The 19,752-nt window shown below is 44.4% G+C and overlaps 1 protein-coding gene across 1 annotated transcript in view; it reads left to right on the top strand.

The window, feature by feature from the left end:
- The window catches only part of LOC148315981 (zinc finger SWIM domain-containing protein 8-like), a 66,878-nt gene that overhangs the window by 9,235 nt on the left and 37,891 nt on the right, over positions 1-19,752 (top strand). Inside the window, exons 5-8 of the mRNA XM_088287124.1 lie at positions 6,335-6,823; positions 7,051-7,225; positions 7,362-7,526; positions 7,635-7,754. Of these exons, the coding sequence (XP_088143250.1) occupies positions 6,335-6,823; positions 7,051-7,225; positions 7,362-7,526; positions 7,635-7,754 (949 nt within the window). The remainder of the gene's footprint in view (positions 1-6,334; positions 6,824-7,050; positions 7,226-7,361; positions 7,527-7,634; positions 7,755-19,752) is intronic.

Genomic DNA, 19,752 nt, shown 5'->3' with positions numbered 1-19,752 from the left:
AATAGATGAGATAATGTGAGAGTCAATTGAATGAAGTGCTGCAGGAAGATGACTTCAGTGGAGTGGGTCCTCATCCAGGGCCGTAATATCCATGGCAGCATATCCGAGGATGAGCCTTCGATCTTGTACCGGTCAGTTGGTGTAAATTCAGAACAGCCACTTCCAAGTGAATCACCATCACCTAATTCCCAAGTCGGGGAATTGGGAACAGAAAAGAAAGAACAGAAATAGCAAACAGGCCAACAAGTAGTTCAACGAAGTGCTGAAATATAAGGAAATCAGAAAAGGCGCTGCATGAAGACGACTTCGACAGAGCAGGTCCCTTCCCGGTTCGTCATTGCCGTAATCTTCAAAGCATGTCCCCATCACCTAATTCCCAAGCAGGTGAAGAGGGGGCAGAAAAGAGAAGAAGCGGCAGTAAACAGGTCAACAAATAATTAAATTAGATGCTAAAGTATATAAATAAATTGATCAAATGTCGCGCTGCAGGAAGACGACGTCACTGGAACAGGTGCATGCCCAGTTGGTCAATGCCTTAAACTTCATAGTGGGTCACCGTCACCTAATCCCCCAGCCGGGGAAAAGGGGGTAGAAAAGAAAAGAAAAGAGAAAAAAAAAGCGGCAGTAAACAGGCCAACAAATATTTCAGCTAAATGCACAAGAGTATAAATGCGTCTTTAATAGTGTTTTGAACATTTCTACTGAGGTGGCGCCTCTAATATCTGAGGGTAGTGCATTCCAAAGCATTGGTGCCCGAATAGAGAACGCTCTAGAACCTGCGGACTTCTTTTTGGCTCGCGGGATCACTAAAAGACCAGCATTTTGTGAGTGAAGGTTTCGGGACGGAACATATGGTACCACGAGGTCAACGAGATAGGAAGGTGCTAAGCCGTGCAATATTTTAAAAGTAAGTAGCAGAACTTTAAAATCACATCTCAAGTGGACCGGAAGCCAATGCAAATTGGCTAATATCGGGGTAATATAATCAAACTTTCTCGTCTTAGTCAAGAGTCTAGCTGCTGCATTTTGAACTAACTGCAGACTTTTAATACTAGACATGGGGAGACCCGAGAGCAAAACGTTACAATAGTCGAGGCGAGACGTAACAAACGCATGGATTAAGATTTCCGCGTCACACGTTGATAGAATTGGGCGAATTTTAGCAATGTTACGCAGATGAAAATACGCAGTTCGAGTAATATTTTTAATGTGCATTTGAAATGAAATTGTTGCGTCAAATATAACACTGAGGTTTTTTTGTTGAATCCTTTTGGTTATATTACATTTATCGATATTCAGAGTGGTGTCTTTGAAAAAGTACAGATGACGTGCTGGTCCAATGATGAGCATCTCGGTTTTATCTGAGTTAAGATGCAAAAAATTGAAAGACATCCATTGTTTAATTTCGGCAAGGCATGCCTCTAATTTATAGCAATCGCGCGGATTCGTTATATCTAACGGCATATATAACTGCGTATCATCAGCATAACAGTGAAAACTGTTATATTTCCGTATAATATCACCAAGCAGTAGCATATAGATGCTAAACAATAGAGGTCCAAGTACCGATCCCTGCGGAACTCCACATGTGATCTTACAAAGATCCGAAGTCGCATTGCCATGAATTACACGGTGCGTCCTGTCCGACATATACAAATTAAACCAAGAAAGCGCTGAACCTGAAATGCCAACACACGTTTCAAGGCGTTTTAATAATATATTATGATCAACGGTATCAAAAGCGGCACTAAGCTCGAGTAAGAGTAATATTGATGAGGTGTCGGCGTCCATAGCTATGAGAAGATTATTAGTAACTTTAGCAAGGGCCGTCTCAGTAGAGTGGTCGGCTCTAAAACCCGATTGGAAAGGTTCAAATTGATTATTAGCAGTCATATATTCATTAAGTTGTTGCGCTACGACTTTTTCAAGAATTTTTGCAATAAACAGAAGATTTGAAACCGGCCTATAGTTGTTGAGACTCTCTGGGTCAAGGTTTGGTTGCTTAAGTAACGGTCGGATAACGGCGGTCCTAAAAGCTGCTGGTACTACACCCGTGGTAAGCGATAGATTAATTATATTTAAAACAGACGGTCCTAGGGTCGTAAACAGTTCTTTAATTACTTTGCCAGGAAGCGGATCGAGTACACAAGTTGTCGGTTTTGCCGCACTAACCAATTTTGTTAGGCTTTCAAGAGATATTTTTTTAAATTGACATAAGGTTATCGGACAGTTATCAGCCCTAATGTCCCTATTAACACCATTTATCGCGGAATTCGACGGAATTTTAAGAACAGTGTCTTTAATCTCATCACGAATACACTCAATCTTCTGAGTAAAGAATTGCATAAAATCGTGAGCTGAATAGGAAGAGCTATCCGAGGTTGGTTGCTGTTGCGTTGGCATTGCTACGGTATCAAATAAATATTTAGGGTTGTTTTTATGTAAGACAATTAATCTAGAATAATAATTAGTTTTGGCTAGATCAAGCGCTTCTTTGTATATGAGTAAACTATCACACCATGCCTGACGGAAGACCTCAAGTTTGGTCGCACGCCATTTGCGCTCAAGCTTCCTACAAGATCGTTTCAGTATGCGCGTTTCCTCTGTAAACCACGGAGTAAGCCTCTTTGGACGAGTTGTAGTTTTTAAAGGTGCGACGGAGTCAAGCGCATTTAACAAAGCGACATTAAAGTTGTTTGTGAGATCATCAATCGTACCAATATAATTAGGAAACGAAGCAGTTGCTAAAGGGAGTAGCTCAGAGAGCGCAGCGGTGGTTGAGGAACTAATGTTGCGGCTGCTATAATTTTGATTATGGTCAGAACGATGACAATGAGCCAAGACTTCAAATTTGATAAAGTAATGGTCAGATATAGCACTGGTATATGGTAATACAATTATTTTTGAGGATGCTAAGCCTCGGGTTAATACCTAATCTAACGTGTTGCCATTTATATGCGTTGCTTCATTTATTATTTGCGTGAAACCAAACATATCAATTATTGTCCGAAATGCCACGGGAAGTGGTTCCGACGGGAGATTCATATGAATGTTGAAGTCGCCCATGATAAGTATATTATCCGCATGAGTTACTAAATCAGCTACGAATTCAGAAAATTCATCTAAAAAGCCGGAGTAAGAGCCAGGCAGACGATAAAGAACGGCAAGATAAAACGGCAGCGCGGCTGTGGATCGCAAAATGAGAACTTCAAATGTCATGTCATGTCATTATCCACACCGCTTATCCTGTACAGGGTCGCGGGAGGGTGCTGGAGCCTTGCCTAGGTCCCAAATTGTACCTCGAGCAACTATAAACGCAGCGAGAATTTCAGACGGTCGGAATCCGATAGTTGTTTACCAGCTTTCGAGTGCTATTATTTTGAGAGAACGGCTCGTCGTCGATAAAACCGACCGAGGAGGAATGCTTAAACCCATCATGTATTGCCACCTCAGTAGAAATTATATCAGTATGAGATGTAACAGCGTGGTGTGTAGCGCTCAAATCTAGAAGAAAAGCTATGTGTGTTGTCTAAGTCTAGCATAGCGCTAGTTAGCTCTAGCCTTACAGACTCCATACCCTTCCTTACAGGCTCCCTATTCGCCTGCAACCCGACCTGCTCTAATATGAATAGTCATGGAAGGCTCAAACAATAATCTATGTTTCTAGAAAGAGTGATGGCGCCTTCCCAGTTAGGGTGAAGGCCGTCCATCCTCAGCAGGTCGGGTCGGCCCCAGAAAGAAGGACAGTTATCGATAAACTGCAGTCCCTGCTCACTACAAAAACTAGCCAGCCACTGATTTAGCGAGAATAATCTACTAAACCTCTCATCATTGCCTCTCGCAGGCAAGGGGCCAGAGACAATTACTCGATGCCTACTCATCTTTCTGGCGAGATCACAAGTCCTTGCTATGTTTTTCTTTGTGATCTCTGATTGCTTCATCCTAGTGTCATTGGAGCCAACGTGTATCACTATATCTGAATAGCTAGCGTTGTTTGCACTGCGCTGGTGTCGAGGTGTCTTGCGCGCTAGCTCCATAAGATTAGCTTCTATGTCGGGTGCTCTGGCCCCTGGAATACACATTACTGTGGCTGGATTTTCAAGCTTAATGTTGCGGGTAATGGAGTCACCTATCACTAAAGTGCGGGAGCCATGAGACCGAGGTGGAATGGAACTGCTATGTGTCTTAACAGGCTCACCGCGATTAGCAAGCCGTTTACGGCCAATGCTAGCAGGTTGGCTACAACCCGTGCTAACAGTCGTGTCCGCCACGTTTACGCTTACCACATTACTCTGCTCTAGCTGGCGGACACGTCCCTCTAGCAGGGAGAGTCTTCCATGAGAATGGTGCAAGTGTTACATGTGGTGGTGCACAAAACCATAGTTGCGTTTACTCGCCCGGTGGATGAAAGCGGAGGAACAGATGTCGCGCCGAAAGTGACGTTGGCCGGTGTTTATCTCTCTGCGAGGGAAAGTATAACCAAGTGGTTCTCTCTCTACCTTTGCACTGTTGGACCTCCCTGTCCTCTGCTGTGAAAAGCAGGAGAACCACACTGTGTAGCAGTAGACCAGAATTTTTTCAATTGTTGATCCGTCAAAGTTTTTAACAACAGGTAACCGCTTGTGTTCTCACTTTACCTCTCCCAAGTAAAGCCTCTGTTGAACCTTCTGAGCGACTTTAATGGACCAGGTATGCCCGGTCGAGATGTGAACTCCAAGAAAGTTAAGATCCCCAACTTCCTCCCCTAAAGAGTGAGGTTCCTAGACTTCTCTGATATCCTGAAATCCTTAATGAGTACCGTGGTCCTGGATGTACTTATGTAAAGGTAGTTGAAGATACACAAGGTGGTCATATTCTGTACATTCTCCAGGTAAGATGACTCAATTTTGTCGATAATCAGTCCTAATAAAATGTTATCAGCAAACTTGATGAAGGCCGTTGTGGATGAAGGCAGAAGTGGTGGGAAATTCGGATAAACTCTTGTGAAGTTATTGTCTTCAGGATGAGACATTGTGGTCTTTTGTCAAGGAAATCCAAGACCTATGCGTATCGTAAACTGCCGAGGGACAGTCCAAATTCAGTTAATTTTTTTTATTTATTTTATTAATAAATTTTATTTATTTAAAATATTTTTGAAAAGTGAGTATGACTTTAATCTACTGTATTTTCACGACTATAGGGCTCACCAAATTAAAGGCCACAGTTTCAGTTGTATGTAGTATTTCTGTATTTAACACATACACTGGGTGCACCGTACTATTGGGCACATGCTAAGTGAGCGCATGTTAGCTCGCAGATGCGAGCTTGAGAAAGCCAGCTTTGAAAGGCCAAACCGAGTTCGTCACATGTCAGGTGCCAATGCAGATTTTGTGACAACCCAGCCAGCCATTGGTTAGACACATTGCCATTAATAGTGGGAGACCATTATTATCAGGGGAGGGATGCCACTAGGCACCCCAGTCCTTACATTCACGGTTATAAATCAAAACTAAAACTATCACCCAACATCCACCGAACAGCAGACAACCAAACAATGAAATAACCGAAACTTGGAACAAAGAAATACAAGTAACACAAAAAATGCAACTCTCATGTAATTCATTTCCCAAAAAGAAATGAAAATAACACAAAACATGTATTACAAGAACTGCAAAGCATTCTGGGAATCTTTCACCCTCTGAGAATCAGATGGCTAGTTAGAGCGATGTCCTGAGTAGTGTGCTTTGGGCAGCGTTTTTTTATTTTTTTGCAGAGTCTGTTGGCTAAACTTGTGATGTTTCCCGCTTGGAATAACATTAATGATAAGACAGACTATGACATTGTGGCCAGCTGCCCTTTTATTCAGCTTTCTCCTGCACGTGCACACTAGTCTGTTCTAACTGACTGTCTCAAACCATCACCAACAGTAGTGTTCCAACAATTTATTTGTCACAGTCAATTCTGCATTGCATTGTAGTCTCTGATTTTATCAGCTGGTGGTGTTAACATGCACTGTGAAATGCTCTAAGGGGGTCAGGTGCGTTGCTCACTAGAATGGCATTTGTACAGATCTATGAATCTCAGCCTATACACAAGGTGCTCCGCAATACAGGGTGCCCCCTCTCTTTTGGAGAATATTTGGGACTTTAAAGTGCGACTTATGGTCATGAAAATGCGGTAATTTCAATAGAGCTGTTTATTGGATCGTTGATATGCACAGTTTGTCTCCCCTATTACAGACATCATTGAAACAAACTGTTACTCAAGCTTCTTTTATTTCCTTATAAAAATATATCTTGAGCAAATCAAGGCAGTTTTTGATCTTTGTTTTTGTCTCATCTTTGGTTTAATTCAGGACAACATGATGCTGGAAAAAGCATGTATGGCAGTCGAAGAAGCAGCTAAAGGTGGAGGTGTTTATCCTGAAGTATTGTTTGAGGTCGCTCATCAGTGGTACTGGCTGTATGAGCATTCAATCATAGGAGGCTTAAGCCAGCAAGGAGAGACTTCGGAACGATGTGGGGCCAAAGCATGTATAAGCAGAAGGACTCCAGAGACCAACTGTGGTGTTTTCGACGGTGGAACGAATGTGGAGGTGGCTGGGGTAGCAGACACAGATTCAGTCACAGCAGCAGCTATTGTACCTGTTATCACTGTTGGCTCTAATATATATCAGTCTCACGGCATGTCAGGGCAGGTTATGGCTCATGCCCATGGTCTTCACCCCTATGCCACCATCCAGACCCATCTGCCCACAGTTTGTACTCCTCAATACTTGGGTCAGCCTCTGCAGCATGCGCCAAGACCTGCTGTCTTTCCCGTGTCCGGAAGTATATACCCACAGGTGAGACATGGTTTTATATAATAAGAATTGTTTTTGTAGGTGATTCAGTATAGTGTAAAATGTAAAGAATTACTCTTAATATGTCCCTGGTTCCCTTAATACCTGAAGTGATGTTTTTCTTCCAAAACATTAATTTTAACAGATATTTCAAATGTAAAGGATAGCTGAGGTAAAATGTCTGTGAATGTTTCCTTTCTCAGTGGTGGTCGTCTCTGTCTTACCCTCAGGGTATGCATCCAGCCTTTATTGGTGCCCATTACCCTTTTTCAGTGGCTGCTGGTCCCTCACCTTCCATTACAGCAAGTGCTGTGACCTTCCCCGCAATCCCTGTGTCATCCATGACGCAGATTGCTTATCCCTACCATTCTGACACCAGTTTCCCAATTAACACCACTCTTGCAGGTCAGGAATGTGTGTGTGTGCGTGCGCGCGTGTGCATATGTGGGTGTGTGTGTGTGTGTGCGCTCATGTCATCGACACATTTAAGACAAATTAATGTTTTTAACCACAGCTATTCTACATCTATCATATTTTGTAGTTGGGAGTATCCATGCTGGCTCCACCTTACAGGCCATTCAGGGTTCCTCTCTTTCCTCCCAGCCAAGTGCATTGGCTAGCACTTCCTACCCAGTAGATGATGAACACCACCATCAGCCAATCAGCCAACAAAGCCTGCACAATCTCCATTCTGCCTATAGAGTTGGTGAGTTGTTTTAGCTTATTCAAACATTGTGAACAAAAGTAAAACAAAATAAAATAATACTGACAAAAAAAAACAATAAAAAATTAAAAACAAAGCTCCTTTGCTCAGGTATGCTAGCGTTGGAGATGCTGGTAAGGAGAGCTCATAATGATCATCCAAACAACTTTTCTCGAAGCCCACCCTACACAGAAGATGTCAAATGGCTTCTGGGACTTGCGTCAAGGCTAGGTAAGCTAATCAGCTAATCTTTTTTTTTATATAGCATAAATATGTTCCTCTCAGGCCAACTGATCAGCAATTGTTACAGGAGCTTCACCTCCTTCACCAGTTCAATTTCCATGCACCTCAATATAATATGATGCTGATCCACAATGTTCTGGTGTCTTTCAACAACATACTCTTTGTTTTCAACACATTGAAAAGCACTTTCATTTCAGAATTGTACTACACATTTTAAGGGTCTGTACCATGCAGAATAATCATTTTGTGATATCTTGCAGTTTGCATGTATGAACACACTTTGCACATGCCAAACTCATGCGCAGACCGTAACGAGTCAATTTCTAGTTTTGTGATAGCGTGTACTGTTACTCTTGCGTGTGTAAGTGTACACAAGTCAACAGCGAGCCAAACTCCATTCGAAATGTGTATGGAAGTCAGGAAGTAGCGTCCAAGCTCCAAGTGCTTTATTGGGCAGCACTGTCATAACCAGTAAGAACCAGAGTGAAACTAAAACAGAATCATAAAAACACTGGACGTGATGGTAAACTGTCCATTGTGCCGATAGATGGTATTCTCATGAGGTTAGGCTTGCTGTTGAGAGTGGCATGGGGGTTGTGTCTCATGGTTGGAATGGGAAAGATGTCAATTTGGGACACATCGTCAGTAGTGTTCCATCAAATCACTGGGTGTTTCGGACAAATATGCATCAATAAATGACTGCTTAAATAAAGTATGAGTATATTAAAATTTAAATGAATTAGAGCACAGTACCTATAAACACATTATATGGAAATTAGTTACGGCACAAGCCTTTTTAAAAATATCATATAAACATGAAACATAAAGCTCACCAAAACTGGTTTTTATAGTAATGGAAGTCGAGAAACGTGATTAGTTCAAACATATCACACTATAAAAATAACATTGCTTAACTTTCCATTACAATACACTACTTACAGACAGTTATGGTACAAACAGTCAAAGGTACAAACAACACGAAGCTGATAGTGGGTGGCAAGCCGATTGCGCAGTTACGCTGCTTTCGATCTGAAAGCGACTCGCAGACTAGACTCTAAAACGGCCACCAAAATAAAAACCGGATATCATAATAAAAGCATAAACAAAGTGCTCGTCCAAAAAATAAAGGGCGGAACATACCTCGCAAAATGAAAGGTGGAACAACATGCGCTGGGCGGAAATTAAGGCCAAGTGTCTAAACGGGCCTTATGGTATAGGTACATAGGCCAGAGGCACAGAAAACACCTTCCTGATGTAGATTTTTGCAGTTTTTCATGGACAAGCTTACTTCAGCTTGGACTCTTGTTTCAAATGCTACATTTGTTGGATTACTTTGAGGTGTTTGCTATATTAAGCCATCCGGCACACCATATGACACTGTCCCTCCTCAGTTAAGGAAGTTCTCCTAAGTATTGGCAAATCAGTTATGGCCGTTATCGACAGCAGTCTTTCTCGTTGTGTGGACTTCCCAACACTTCAAACATGCTGTGGTGCAACCCCTGCTTAAGAAACCTGGCCTTGATCAATATGTGCTGTCAAATTTTAGACTCACTTCCGGATTGCCTTTTATTTCTAAAATTCTGGGATAGGTGGTGCACATGCAGTTACAATCTTTCTTGGATGAACACGATGTCATGGAGGTTTTCCAGTCAGGTTTCAAGAAAATGCAAAGCATAGTCAATCCTGCTAATGGCTGCCCCAAAGTTCCATCCTACAAAAACATGGGATTTCCTTCCTTTGCTATGCAGATGAAAATCAGATCTATGTCCCGCTGAGCAAAAAAAGACGCTTTCTCTTTGAGACCACTCTTGTCCTGCGTAAAATCTGGATGTCACTTAATTTCTTGAATTTCAATGAAAAAGGCGATAGATGTTATGGTTTTCAGTCCCAGTGGCCCTTCTACTTTCAACACTGTTGACCTCGGCCCACTGGCATCTTATTTAAAGCAAATAGTCCCAAAACTTGGGTTTTAAACAAGACAGGGATTTTGAATTAGATTGGCAAACCAGTGCTGTTGTTCGATCCAGCTTTTTTCATCTTAGGCAGCTGGCTTTCTTTCCCAGGAGCACTTAGAGTAATCCATGCCTTCGTTACATCTAGATTACTGTAATTCACTTTACTTTGGAGTCAGCCATTCCTCCCTCAAGCGCCTCCAACTGGTCCAAAATGCTGCTCCTCTTCTTTTAACTGGAGCTCGATAGACGGATCAAATAACCCCAGTCTTGCCCTCTCTTCACTGGCTCCCAGTGCACCTGAGAGTTTGCTTTAAGACACTTTTGTTCGTCTTCAAGTCTTTAAAAGGCCTCGCCCGAGCGTACCTCTATGACAGGGGTGGCCAACCAGTCAGAGACTAAGAGCCACTTTTTTTACTGTGTTACTGCAAAGAGCCACATCATACATGGGCACACATGAACATCATTCCATGCATCATGTGTGTGTGCGCGCACACACAGAGAGAGACACACACAGGCCTCTGCTCAGCCAGATTTATTGAAAATGACCCACAGCAAGATAATGACAGTTATTTTTTTCAACAGTTAACATTGTGTGCACTGTCTCACACACACATAAACTCTCAGTTCAAGCAAGTCCACAAACAAAAATATAACAATTTTCAATGACATTTTTCTCTTAATATGCTGCTTAGTGGGACTTCTGGCATTCCTTGTCCTGAACAATCCTCCTCAAATCTGGCTTGTATTCCGTTGTTGCCACTCGAAGGAACTCTTTCACATGAGTGTCAGTCAAAACAGATCGATGCTTTGATTTCACATGTTTCAGGGTGGAAAACACAGACTCGCAGACGTACGTTGACCCAAACATCGACAGGATCTTTAGCACAGCCCGTTTGATGTTGGGGTATTTTTCCATTGGCACACGTTTCCAGAACTCAATGGTCCCTTCCCTGAAAACAGCTTTCAGTTGATCCTCCTCACAAAGATCGATCATCTCCAACTCCGCCGCAGCCTCATCTGTGACGAGCGGGATTTTCAAACAGTCCATCTCCGCATTAAATGGGTCGACAAGGAACGTAATCAGTGGTCTTTTCAGTTGTAGATCACGGAACCGGGTCACAAAGTTTTCGTGCAAGTTTTCAATCAGCGTTGCATATCTGTCTCTTTTCTTTTTCAGGGCGGCACTGGTGACATGTTCACTGGCTTTTAGCAGAGTGGGAAAATGCGTTAAATCTTTCTTTTGAATTTGCGTCTTGAACAGTTTCAGTTTGTTGATAAACGCAAACACACATTGCACGAGGTCAGGCAGCATTTTTAACTTGCCTTGCAGGGTCAGGTTCAGTCTGTCCAAGTGACACAGCATGTCGACCAAAAATGCCAGATCCATAATCCACTCGAGGTCCGAGAGCTCGGGATAGTCCTTGCCCTTCTCTTACATGAACAGTTTTACGGCATCCAAAAGCTCAAAGAAGCGAGAGAGCACTTTGTCTTTTGACAGCCACCTCACAGTGCAGTGCAGCGGCAGGTCACCTGGAAGCCCTTGGTCCAGCTCAGCGATGAGACTCCTGAATTGCCTGTGGTTAAGCGCGTGTGTGCGGATGTAGTTCACGATTTCCATCACAGGCTTCATGACGTTGTCTGAATTTAATGATTTAGACACGAGTTGCTCCCTGTGGATGATGCAATGGAAATTCCAAAAGTCGGGAAATGTTTGATCAGTTTTACATAGCCCCACAAGCTCGTTCACGGATCCGATCATGGCCGGCGCTCCATCCGTGGCTATTGCAGTTAGTTTTGCTATGGGCAGGTTCGCTTTTGCAAATGCAGCCATCATCGTTTCTTTCACATCTATGCCACGGGTTCTGTCTTTTAATGGCACAATATCAAGGAATTCTTTTTAGATCATACTTTCGTTTGACATAGACCGTGCAAAAATTGCTAACTGAGGCTTGTGTCATGATTTGTATTTGTTATTTTTGGTTTAGTATTTGGTTTCATGTTTTGGCCTTGTTCATGTGTCTTGTCTTGTCTCGTCTTGTCTATTGTTTCCACCTGTGCTCGTTTACCCAAGCCCTAGTGTTAACCAATCCGGTCCTTCCAACCCTCCGTGTCTTGTCCAGGTGCTCCTCGTTGTCTCGTCAAGTTGTGTGTATTTAGTTCCCTGGTTGCTTTCAGTTCTTGTTGGTTCATTGCCATTTTAAGTGTCGCTTGTCCCTGTCGCTTGTCCCGGTTGCCTGTCCCTGTTGCCAGTTCCTGTCGCCTCTCCCTGTAGTTGGTTTCCTGTCGTTAAGTTTTTCCAAGTTCCTTGTTTGCCTTGGTTTTCTGTTTAATAAATGCCCTTTAAGTTACCCCTGCCTGGCTTCCCTGCGTTTGGGTCCTCATCTTCCTCAACCCTGACAGCTTGTCTTGTATGTCACAGCTCTCATCCAATGCCACACTAAAATACTCACATGCTTGAAGGTCAGAGTGCAACTGTGATTCAATAGCAGTGTTAATGTCCGATATTCTGCGTTCAACAGTGTGGCGCGAGAGTTGGACATCTGATATGCTTCATTTTAGTTTGTTGTCTTCAGGAGACAAGATTTCAACAGCGTCATTAAGGCATTTTTTTATGAAGTCCCCTTCACTGTATGGCTTTTTAGCCTGTACGATGTTCCAAGCCAGTTGATATGAAGCAAGCGTTATGGTTTCTGAGTGTTTTGTTAATTTTTTGAAAAACTGCATCTGCTTTTCTGCCTGACTTTTCAAAGTGACCAACCTCTGCTTGCGAAGTTCAGTCCCTTTTGGAAATTCCTGGTCGATGTAAGGATGGATTGAGTTGAAGTGACGCCAATGATGCCTGACATATAAGGCAGAATGGCTTGCCATTACGTTCAACAAAAAAATATAAATTCTCCCACTCTGTTAAAAATGTCCTGTTCTCTTCTTCATATTTTCGTTTGGCTGTGCATTTTTTCCCTGCCATTTTGAGAGCGAACTTGAAACAAATTATTTACAACTCAAATAATCTCGCGCGTTTGACATCACATCAGACGTTATTCTTCTTCTTCTTTTCAATTCAAACTGGCTCACCCGGTCAGCGCGCCACCTAGTGTAAATGAATGGCAGCGCCAGCCAAGCATTTTTTAAGCTTGTCATGTGAAAGCTCCTGACGCCCCGACGAGTGGATCCCCGAGTGCAGGTAACAGGCTAAACTAGCAGCTGTTTGACGGCTCGGACTACGTGCTGGGACCCTGTGTGTACTATTGATGAAGTTTGGTGCAGTTCTGAGCATTATTTGTGGCTAATAGTGGCGTTTGCGGTCGGACAGTGGCTCCGTACAGCGCCGTATGTGGCGATAGTGCGGTATTTGCTGAAGTTGGTGGATCTCGTGAATCTAGCGGTCGGGTAAATTAATCTCTTGGGGGGGGGGGGTTGTTACGGTGTGTTTGACCATGGTTTACACTTACGCCTTACGCCAGAATATCGCTTAAAGAGCCGCATGAAATCAGCCAAAGAGCCGCATGCGGCTCGAGAGCCGCGGGTTGGCCACCCCTGCTCTATGAGCTCCTACACCCCTATGCATCTGCCCTTGCCTCAAGTTTGCGGACTAAGCGCAGTCTCTGGGGGGATCGTGCCTTTTCCGTTGCCAGTCCTTCACTATGGAATGACCTCCCATTAAATGTTAGGCCCCTCTCTCTCCACTTTTAAAACCCATTTGAAGACACATTTTTTATTCTGTCGCTTTCAACTCAACACGAGACTGTTACTGTTCTGCTGTTCTTCTGGTATCTATTGCATGTGTTTTAATTTGTGTTTTAATTTCCTACTAATTTATATTACACCATATGAAAAGCGCTTTGTTACAACTCCAGCTGTTGTGGAATACGCTGTATAAATAAAGTTGTATTGTATTGTATTTTATTGCCTCCAAAATAGAAAATTTAACCTACAACAAGGGTAGCACAAAGTGCCCCAATGGACTCGCCACAAGTTCGTCTGCGGGCATCTTGTGTACAAGGTGTGCAATTGATAGGAGGTGTATAAAGTGACAAGATGACCCATTTTTACAGAGAATACTTTTTGGAATGTAAAAACCTGACAGCGAAGCCTTGGCAGTAGCCCCAGCGAAGCCTTGGCAAGTAGCCCCGCCTCAACATTGTTGAGTTTGGTCCTGCATCCCAATTGGCATATCCTGTATCAAAACTGCGCATGCAAAATCAGATGATTACTGTAAGGTGCAACAACATTGGTTGAGAATAGTCCAGATTGCCCAATCTGGGTACATTTTGGAGGTCACTTTTGAGAGCTCAAAAGTTTTGGGCACTGTCAGGCCACTGCAAGGCAACAGAAGTGTTGGATTGACCTGCATCTTGAATCATGGTTCACAACTGGGTTGCCTTAATTTTGTAGTTACAGATTCAAGCAGTGCAATACCAAGGCATACTCTAGGAAAGTCAGCATTTTGGTACACTGTCTGTGGTTGATTTGGAGTTTTTGCAATAGCTTCCAAGTGAGAACTCACTATCTTACGCTGATGATGCCAGGATGGCCGAGTGGTCTAAGGCGCCACGTTCAGGACCCAGTCTCCCCAGGAGGCCTGGGTTCGAATCTCGAATTTCCCCATTGTGGGACTAATAAAGGCATTATTATTATTATTATATTATATGATCAGAAAGTGTCTGTCCAAATATTCTACTTCTTCTTGGCCAAACTGTATCGTGTCTTATTACTCTCTTTGCATTCCCCCTTTTCCAAGGCCATGAGCAATGTTCTGTTTCAACTGCAATTGAGCACTGTTCTTGAACTGGCAGCGCACAATTCTGAACTCTCAGAGCACAATTCTATACAGCGCATTAAAAAATTGTATTGCCATTTTGCAGTTTTATATTAGCCTCATACAAAGAAATTGGAAAGTTTATTTGGTACATGTATTTAGTGGGAAGAAAATGCCTCACTAAAAGACAGAAAATGGTGAAAAAATGTTCTTGGGTCCTACGCATTTTAATATACCTTACTAACATATTGTTATCCCTGTGGAGGGCTTTAGTCTCAGTCTTAGTCTTTAGTTTAGAGGTAAGAGTGTGTCGTCCAGTAAACAGAGGGTCCTCTGTTCAATTCCTGCTCTATGTCGAGTCATGTGTCATTGTGTCCTTGCACAAGACACTTAACCTACTTTTCCCCCAGTGCCACTCACACTGTTATACGATTGTTTGGTAACTTTTTTTTCTTGTTTGTTTTTCCAACACCCATTATACGAAGTCTAGTACTGTGGCTCTGCTCTGATTTACAGCAGTCACTGTACTTCAATACACTATTGCTGGTCAAGACGTTGGGGAAAAAAAGATGAATGCTTGAGATATAGTAACATTCTTTTGAACAAATCACAAGCAACTTACATATTGTAAGTTTATAGATGATGGAACAAAAGAGGCCTAAAAATAAATTTTATGATTGTTATTGAACACTAATACACAATTGTAAGCATGTCTATACTTGTATATCTTCAAAACATGTATGTAGATGTCATGTCATGTCATTATCCACACCGCTTATCCTGCACATGGTTGCGGAAGGGTGCTGGACCCTATCCAAACTGACTACGGGCGAAAGGCGCACTACACCCTGAACTGGTCGCCAGCCAGTCACAGGGCAGACATAGACACCGTCACTAAGTGGGAACTGAACCCACCCTGCCCGCAGGCAACTCAGGCGAGTGTCCCACTACACCATCAGTGACCTATGTATGTAGATATCAATCGTTATTTTCAGGTTACTTTGTAGGACTGCCATTGGCTGCCATTAAAAAGGTGACTCGAGCTAATTCTACTTTAAAACCATACATTTAATTAGTTGTATATCTGACTATGCTTACGTTCGCTCAAAACACTTAATTTGAAAACTAAGAGCTGCAGAGGAGTTCTTCCACTCATTGAGCTTTCGCTCATTGAGTTACCTGTGAGCCTCAAGGTCGCATACCCTGTTGGATAAAACCAGCAAAGTAGAAATACCCCGATAAACACTAAGAAAATTATATTGAATGGGAGTTTAACTCATTTAATTCCAGACTTTTTACTGGAGCAACCCCCTCAATCCCAGCGTTTTACTGGGTTTTGACTGATTTTGCAAGGCCCACAGAAAATTGTGTTCTGATGCGATATGAACATGGCACATGCCAAAAGAAACATTCAACACTTTTCTTTAAGATGGAAAAAAATCCATTCTTCAGCAATCAGCATTAGAAAATAGCTCAATTTATTCCAAATTCAAATTTCTGGAAGAAAAAAATGAGAAAATTATTTTTTCGTTAAAGCATGCATTTCAAGCACAATTTTGACAGCTCAAACATCTAAATAATTATTTCCTTTTACAAAACAACATGAACAAAACCACAAAAAGGGGCTTTTGATAGCAAAATAATTAGTTTGCCCAACACAACTTTTGAACTACTGAACCGATATACACAACTGCATGTGCGTGTGCGCATGCATGCCTTGTTTGTGTTTGTGGATAGTTTTTTTTTTGTTTTTTTTTACACTATATTATATATACTTATATTTTTTTAATAGAGGTTTCTGAAATACACAGCAGTAAAACAAAAACAAACTAAGTAAAAAGAAAACTGCAAAAATAAAGAAGTAAAGGGCAGAGGGTCACAAAAGGAAAAATATTATACAAAAGGTAGTTATAGAGTGGAGTCAATGTCAAGTTCATCCATCCATCATCTGTACCGCTTCTCCTCACTAGGGTTGCGGGGGGTGCTGGAGCCTATCCCAGCTATCTTCGGGCAATAGGCGGGGCACACGAACTGATTGCCAGCCAATTGAATAGAATAGAAGAATAGAAATCCCTTTATTGTCATTGTACTCAAGTGTGCAACGAGATTAGAGGGCTCCCCTCTCCAGTGCAATACAACAATAATACAGACAAATATATAAATTAGATAAATAAAGAAGACAGTGCAATGGAATTCAGTACTGAATAGGGCATATAGAAACACATCACAATGCTGTTTTGCGAGGTTAGGGTGGTCTCGTGTGTGTGTGAGAGTTCAGTATGGAGATGGCTCTCGGAAGAAACTGTTTCTCAGTCTATTGGTCCTTGATTTGATGCATCTGTAGCGCCTGCCAGAGGGCAACAGGTCGAACAGGTGTGAGTTTGGGTGGGTATTGTCATTGACGATGTTGAGAGCCCTTCTGAGGCACCGGGCGGTGTAGATGTCCGACAGTGGGGGGAGAGGGCAGCCAATAATCCTTTGCGCTGTTTTGACTGTCCTCTGGAGCCTCACTCTGTCCGCCTCAGTGCAGCCGCTGTACCAGGTGGAGACACAGTACGTCAGCAGGCTCTCGATGGACGAGTGGTAGAAGGCCAGCAGCAGCTTCCTGTCCAGGTTGAATTTCCTGAGGACTCTCAGGAAGTGCAGACGTTGGCGGACCTTCTTTACCACTGCTGTGGTGTTGTGACTCCAAGAAAGGTCATCGGAGATCTGTACTCCCAGGAACTTGAACGTGTGGACCCTCTCCACACACACGCCTTCGATGCAGAGGGGGGGCGGCAGCGTCTTGTTCCTCCTGAAGTCGACGACAATCTCCTTTGTTTTAGCAGAGTTAAGGTGCAGTCTGTTGTCCTTGCACCAAGTTGTCAGTCTCTTTACCTCCTCTCTGTAGGCTGTCTCGTCACCTTCCGAGATCAGACCGACCACTGTCGTGTCGTCAGCAAACTTGACGATGGTGTTGTTGCCGTGGGCCGGGCTGCAGTCGTAGGTGTAGAGGGCGTACAGGAGAGGGCTCAGCACGCATCCTTGGGGGGAACCGGTGCTCAGCATGAGGGTGGAGGACGTGTAGGGGCCGAGCAACACAGTCTGGGGTCTGTTGGTCAGAAAGTCCTTAATCCAGATGCGTGTGAGGGCAGGGAGGCCGAGAGTGTCCAGTTTGGCGACGAGGATGTTTGGGATGATTGTGTTGAATGCCGAGCTGTAGTCCACAAAGAGCATCCTTGCATAGCTCTGCTGTCGTTCCAGGTGGCCCAGCACAACATGCAGAGCAGTGTCGATGGCGTCCTCAGTGGATCTGTTAGCCCGGTATGCAAACTGGTAGGGGTCCAGAGTGGGAGGAAGGCAGTCCCTGATGTGCTGGAGAACCAGCCTCTCGAAGCACTTCATAATGACTGGTGTGAGAGCAACAGGACGGTAGTCATTCAGGTGGACGGCTGGTGACTTTTTGGGGACAGGAATAATGGTGGAAGTTTTCAAGCAGGAGGGGATGACTGCCTGAGCCAGGGAGCGGTTGAAGATCCTGCAGAAAACATGTGACAGTTGGTGGGCACATGCTCTGAGGACCTTGCCTGGTATTCCGTCGGGTCCAGTAGCTTTCCTGGGGTTGACCGCCAGGAGCGCGCGCCTCACATCGTGTTCCTCTACGATGAGTGGGGGGGAGTTGGAGCTTGAAGTGCGGGGGTGTGACGGTTGGGGCGAGTCAAAGCGAGCGAAGAAGCAGTTAAGCTCCTCTGCCAGCGATCCACTCGGGTCTACAGAGGTCGTGCTGCTGCCACGGAAGTTGGTGATGCTCCGTAGACCCTGCCACACCTCCCGTGGCCTGTTACTGGCAAGGGTTGCCTTGGCTAGCTTGATGCCTTTGCTCAGGTCAGCACGAGCCACCCTGTACTGGGCTTTGTCGCCTGACCTGAAGGCAGCGTCACGGGCCTTGAGGAGAGAGCGAACCCTGCTGGACATCCAGGGCTTCGCATTTGGAAAGGTCCGTATAGTCTTATGTTGGGACACAGTTTCCATGCAGAACTTGATGTAGTCCAGTACACAATGCGTGTAGACATCAAGGTCCTGATGATCAAAGAGGTCCCAGTTTGTGTCATGAAAGCAGTCCTGTAATTCACTCATGGCGTCGTCACGCCAGGTTTTCACAGTCTTTGTGGTAGGCCTGAATCTGCGCCTGAGAGGGGTGTACGCAGGTGCGAGCTGCAAGGACAGGTGGTCTGACTGGCCGAGAGGGGCGAGTGGGAGGGCTCTGTATGCGTGCTTGATGTTCGAGTACACATGGTCGAGAGAGTTGTCTCCCCTCGTTGGGCACTTGACATGCTGGTGAAACTCTGGGAGTACAGTCTTTAAATTGGCCTTATTAAAGTCTCCCGCTACTACGTGAACGCCATCAGGGTGGGCCCGCTGATGTTTATTGATGACGCACGCGAGTAGCGAGAGCGCCGTGCTAGTGCTAGCGTCGGGAGGGATGTAAACAGCTGTGATAATCACTACCGTTAGCTCCCTCGGGAGAAAATAAGGCCGGCATTTAACGGACATGAACTCGATGTCGGGGGAAGAGTGCTTCTCGACGATCGTGCTATCGCCGCACCAGTTCTCATGCACGTAAACACAGAGCCCCCCGCCCCTCCTCTTACCGGTGTCCCTCGTCCGATCCGCGCGATGTAGCGAGCGCCCGGCCAGCTGGATGCTAGCGTCGGGGACGTCTGCGTGCAGCCAGGTTTCCGTGACGACGATCACACTGCTATCGCGCACATAGCGGTTTCCCAGGATTTGTAATCCCAGGTCGTCGATTTTGTGGACCACGGATCTGGCGTTGGTGAGGTGCAGACTCGGTAGTGGTTGCCTATGGGGCTGCCGTCGCAGCCGTTGCAAGACACCGGACCTGCAGCCTCGCTTCTGCTTCCTCTCTCTGCGTCGCCTGCGCCGCCTCCCGGCCCCGATGACCAGCCATGGTGAGCCGGGCAGCCTCGCCAGTTCGTTCGGAATTTTGCGATCATAGCAAAATTCCTCTGTGATGGTTATTTCGCATCGATATCCAATGTTCACGATGTCTTGGCGGGTATATCGATGTTGTGCCTCAGTTGATGCCAATAAGAGCAAGCAAACACTAATAAAAAGTAAAAAGGAGCACTGTGAGGGGGAGCTGTTAGCCGCTGCGTCCATGCGCGCCGCCATCTTGCATCTGCAGGGCACACGGAGACGAACAACCTTCCGCGCTCACACTCATACCTAGGGGCAATTTAGAGTGTTCAATCGGCCTGCCATGCATGTTTTTGGA

This window comes from Idiotropiscis lumnitzeri, unplaced genomic scaffold, assembly GCF_059441095.1.
Source record: "Idiotropiscis lumnitzeri isolate Australia: NSW breed Sydney's pygmy pipehorse unplaced genomic scaffold, RoL_Ilum_1.0 HiC_scaffold_27, whole genome shotgun sequence".
NCBI classification, from domain to species: domain Eukaryota; kingdom Metazoa; phylum Chordata; class Actinopteri; order Syngnathiformes; family Syngnathidae; genus Idiotropiscis; species Idiotropiscis lumnitzeri.
This window is presented reverse-complemented; position numbering and strand designations above follow the sequence as displayed.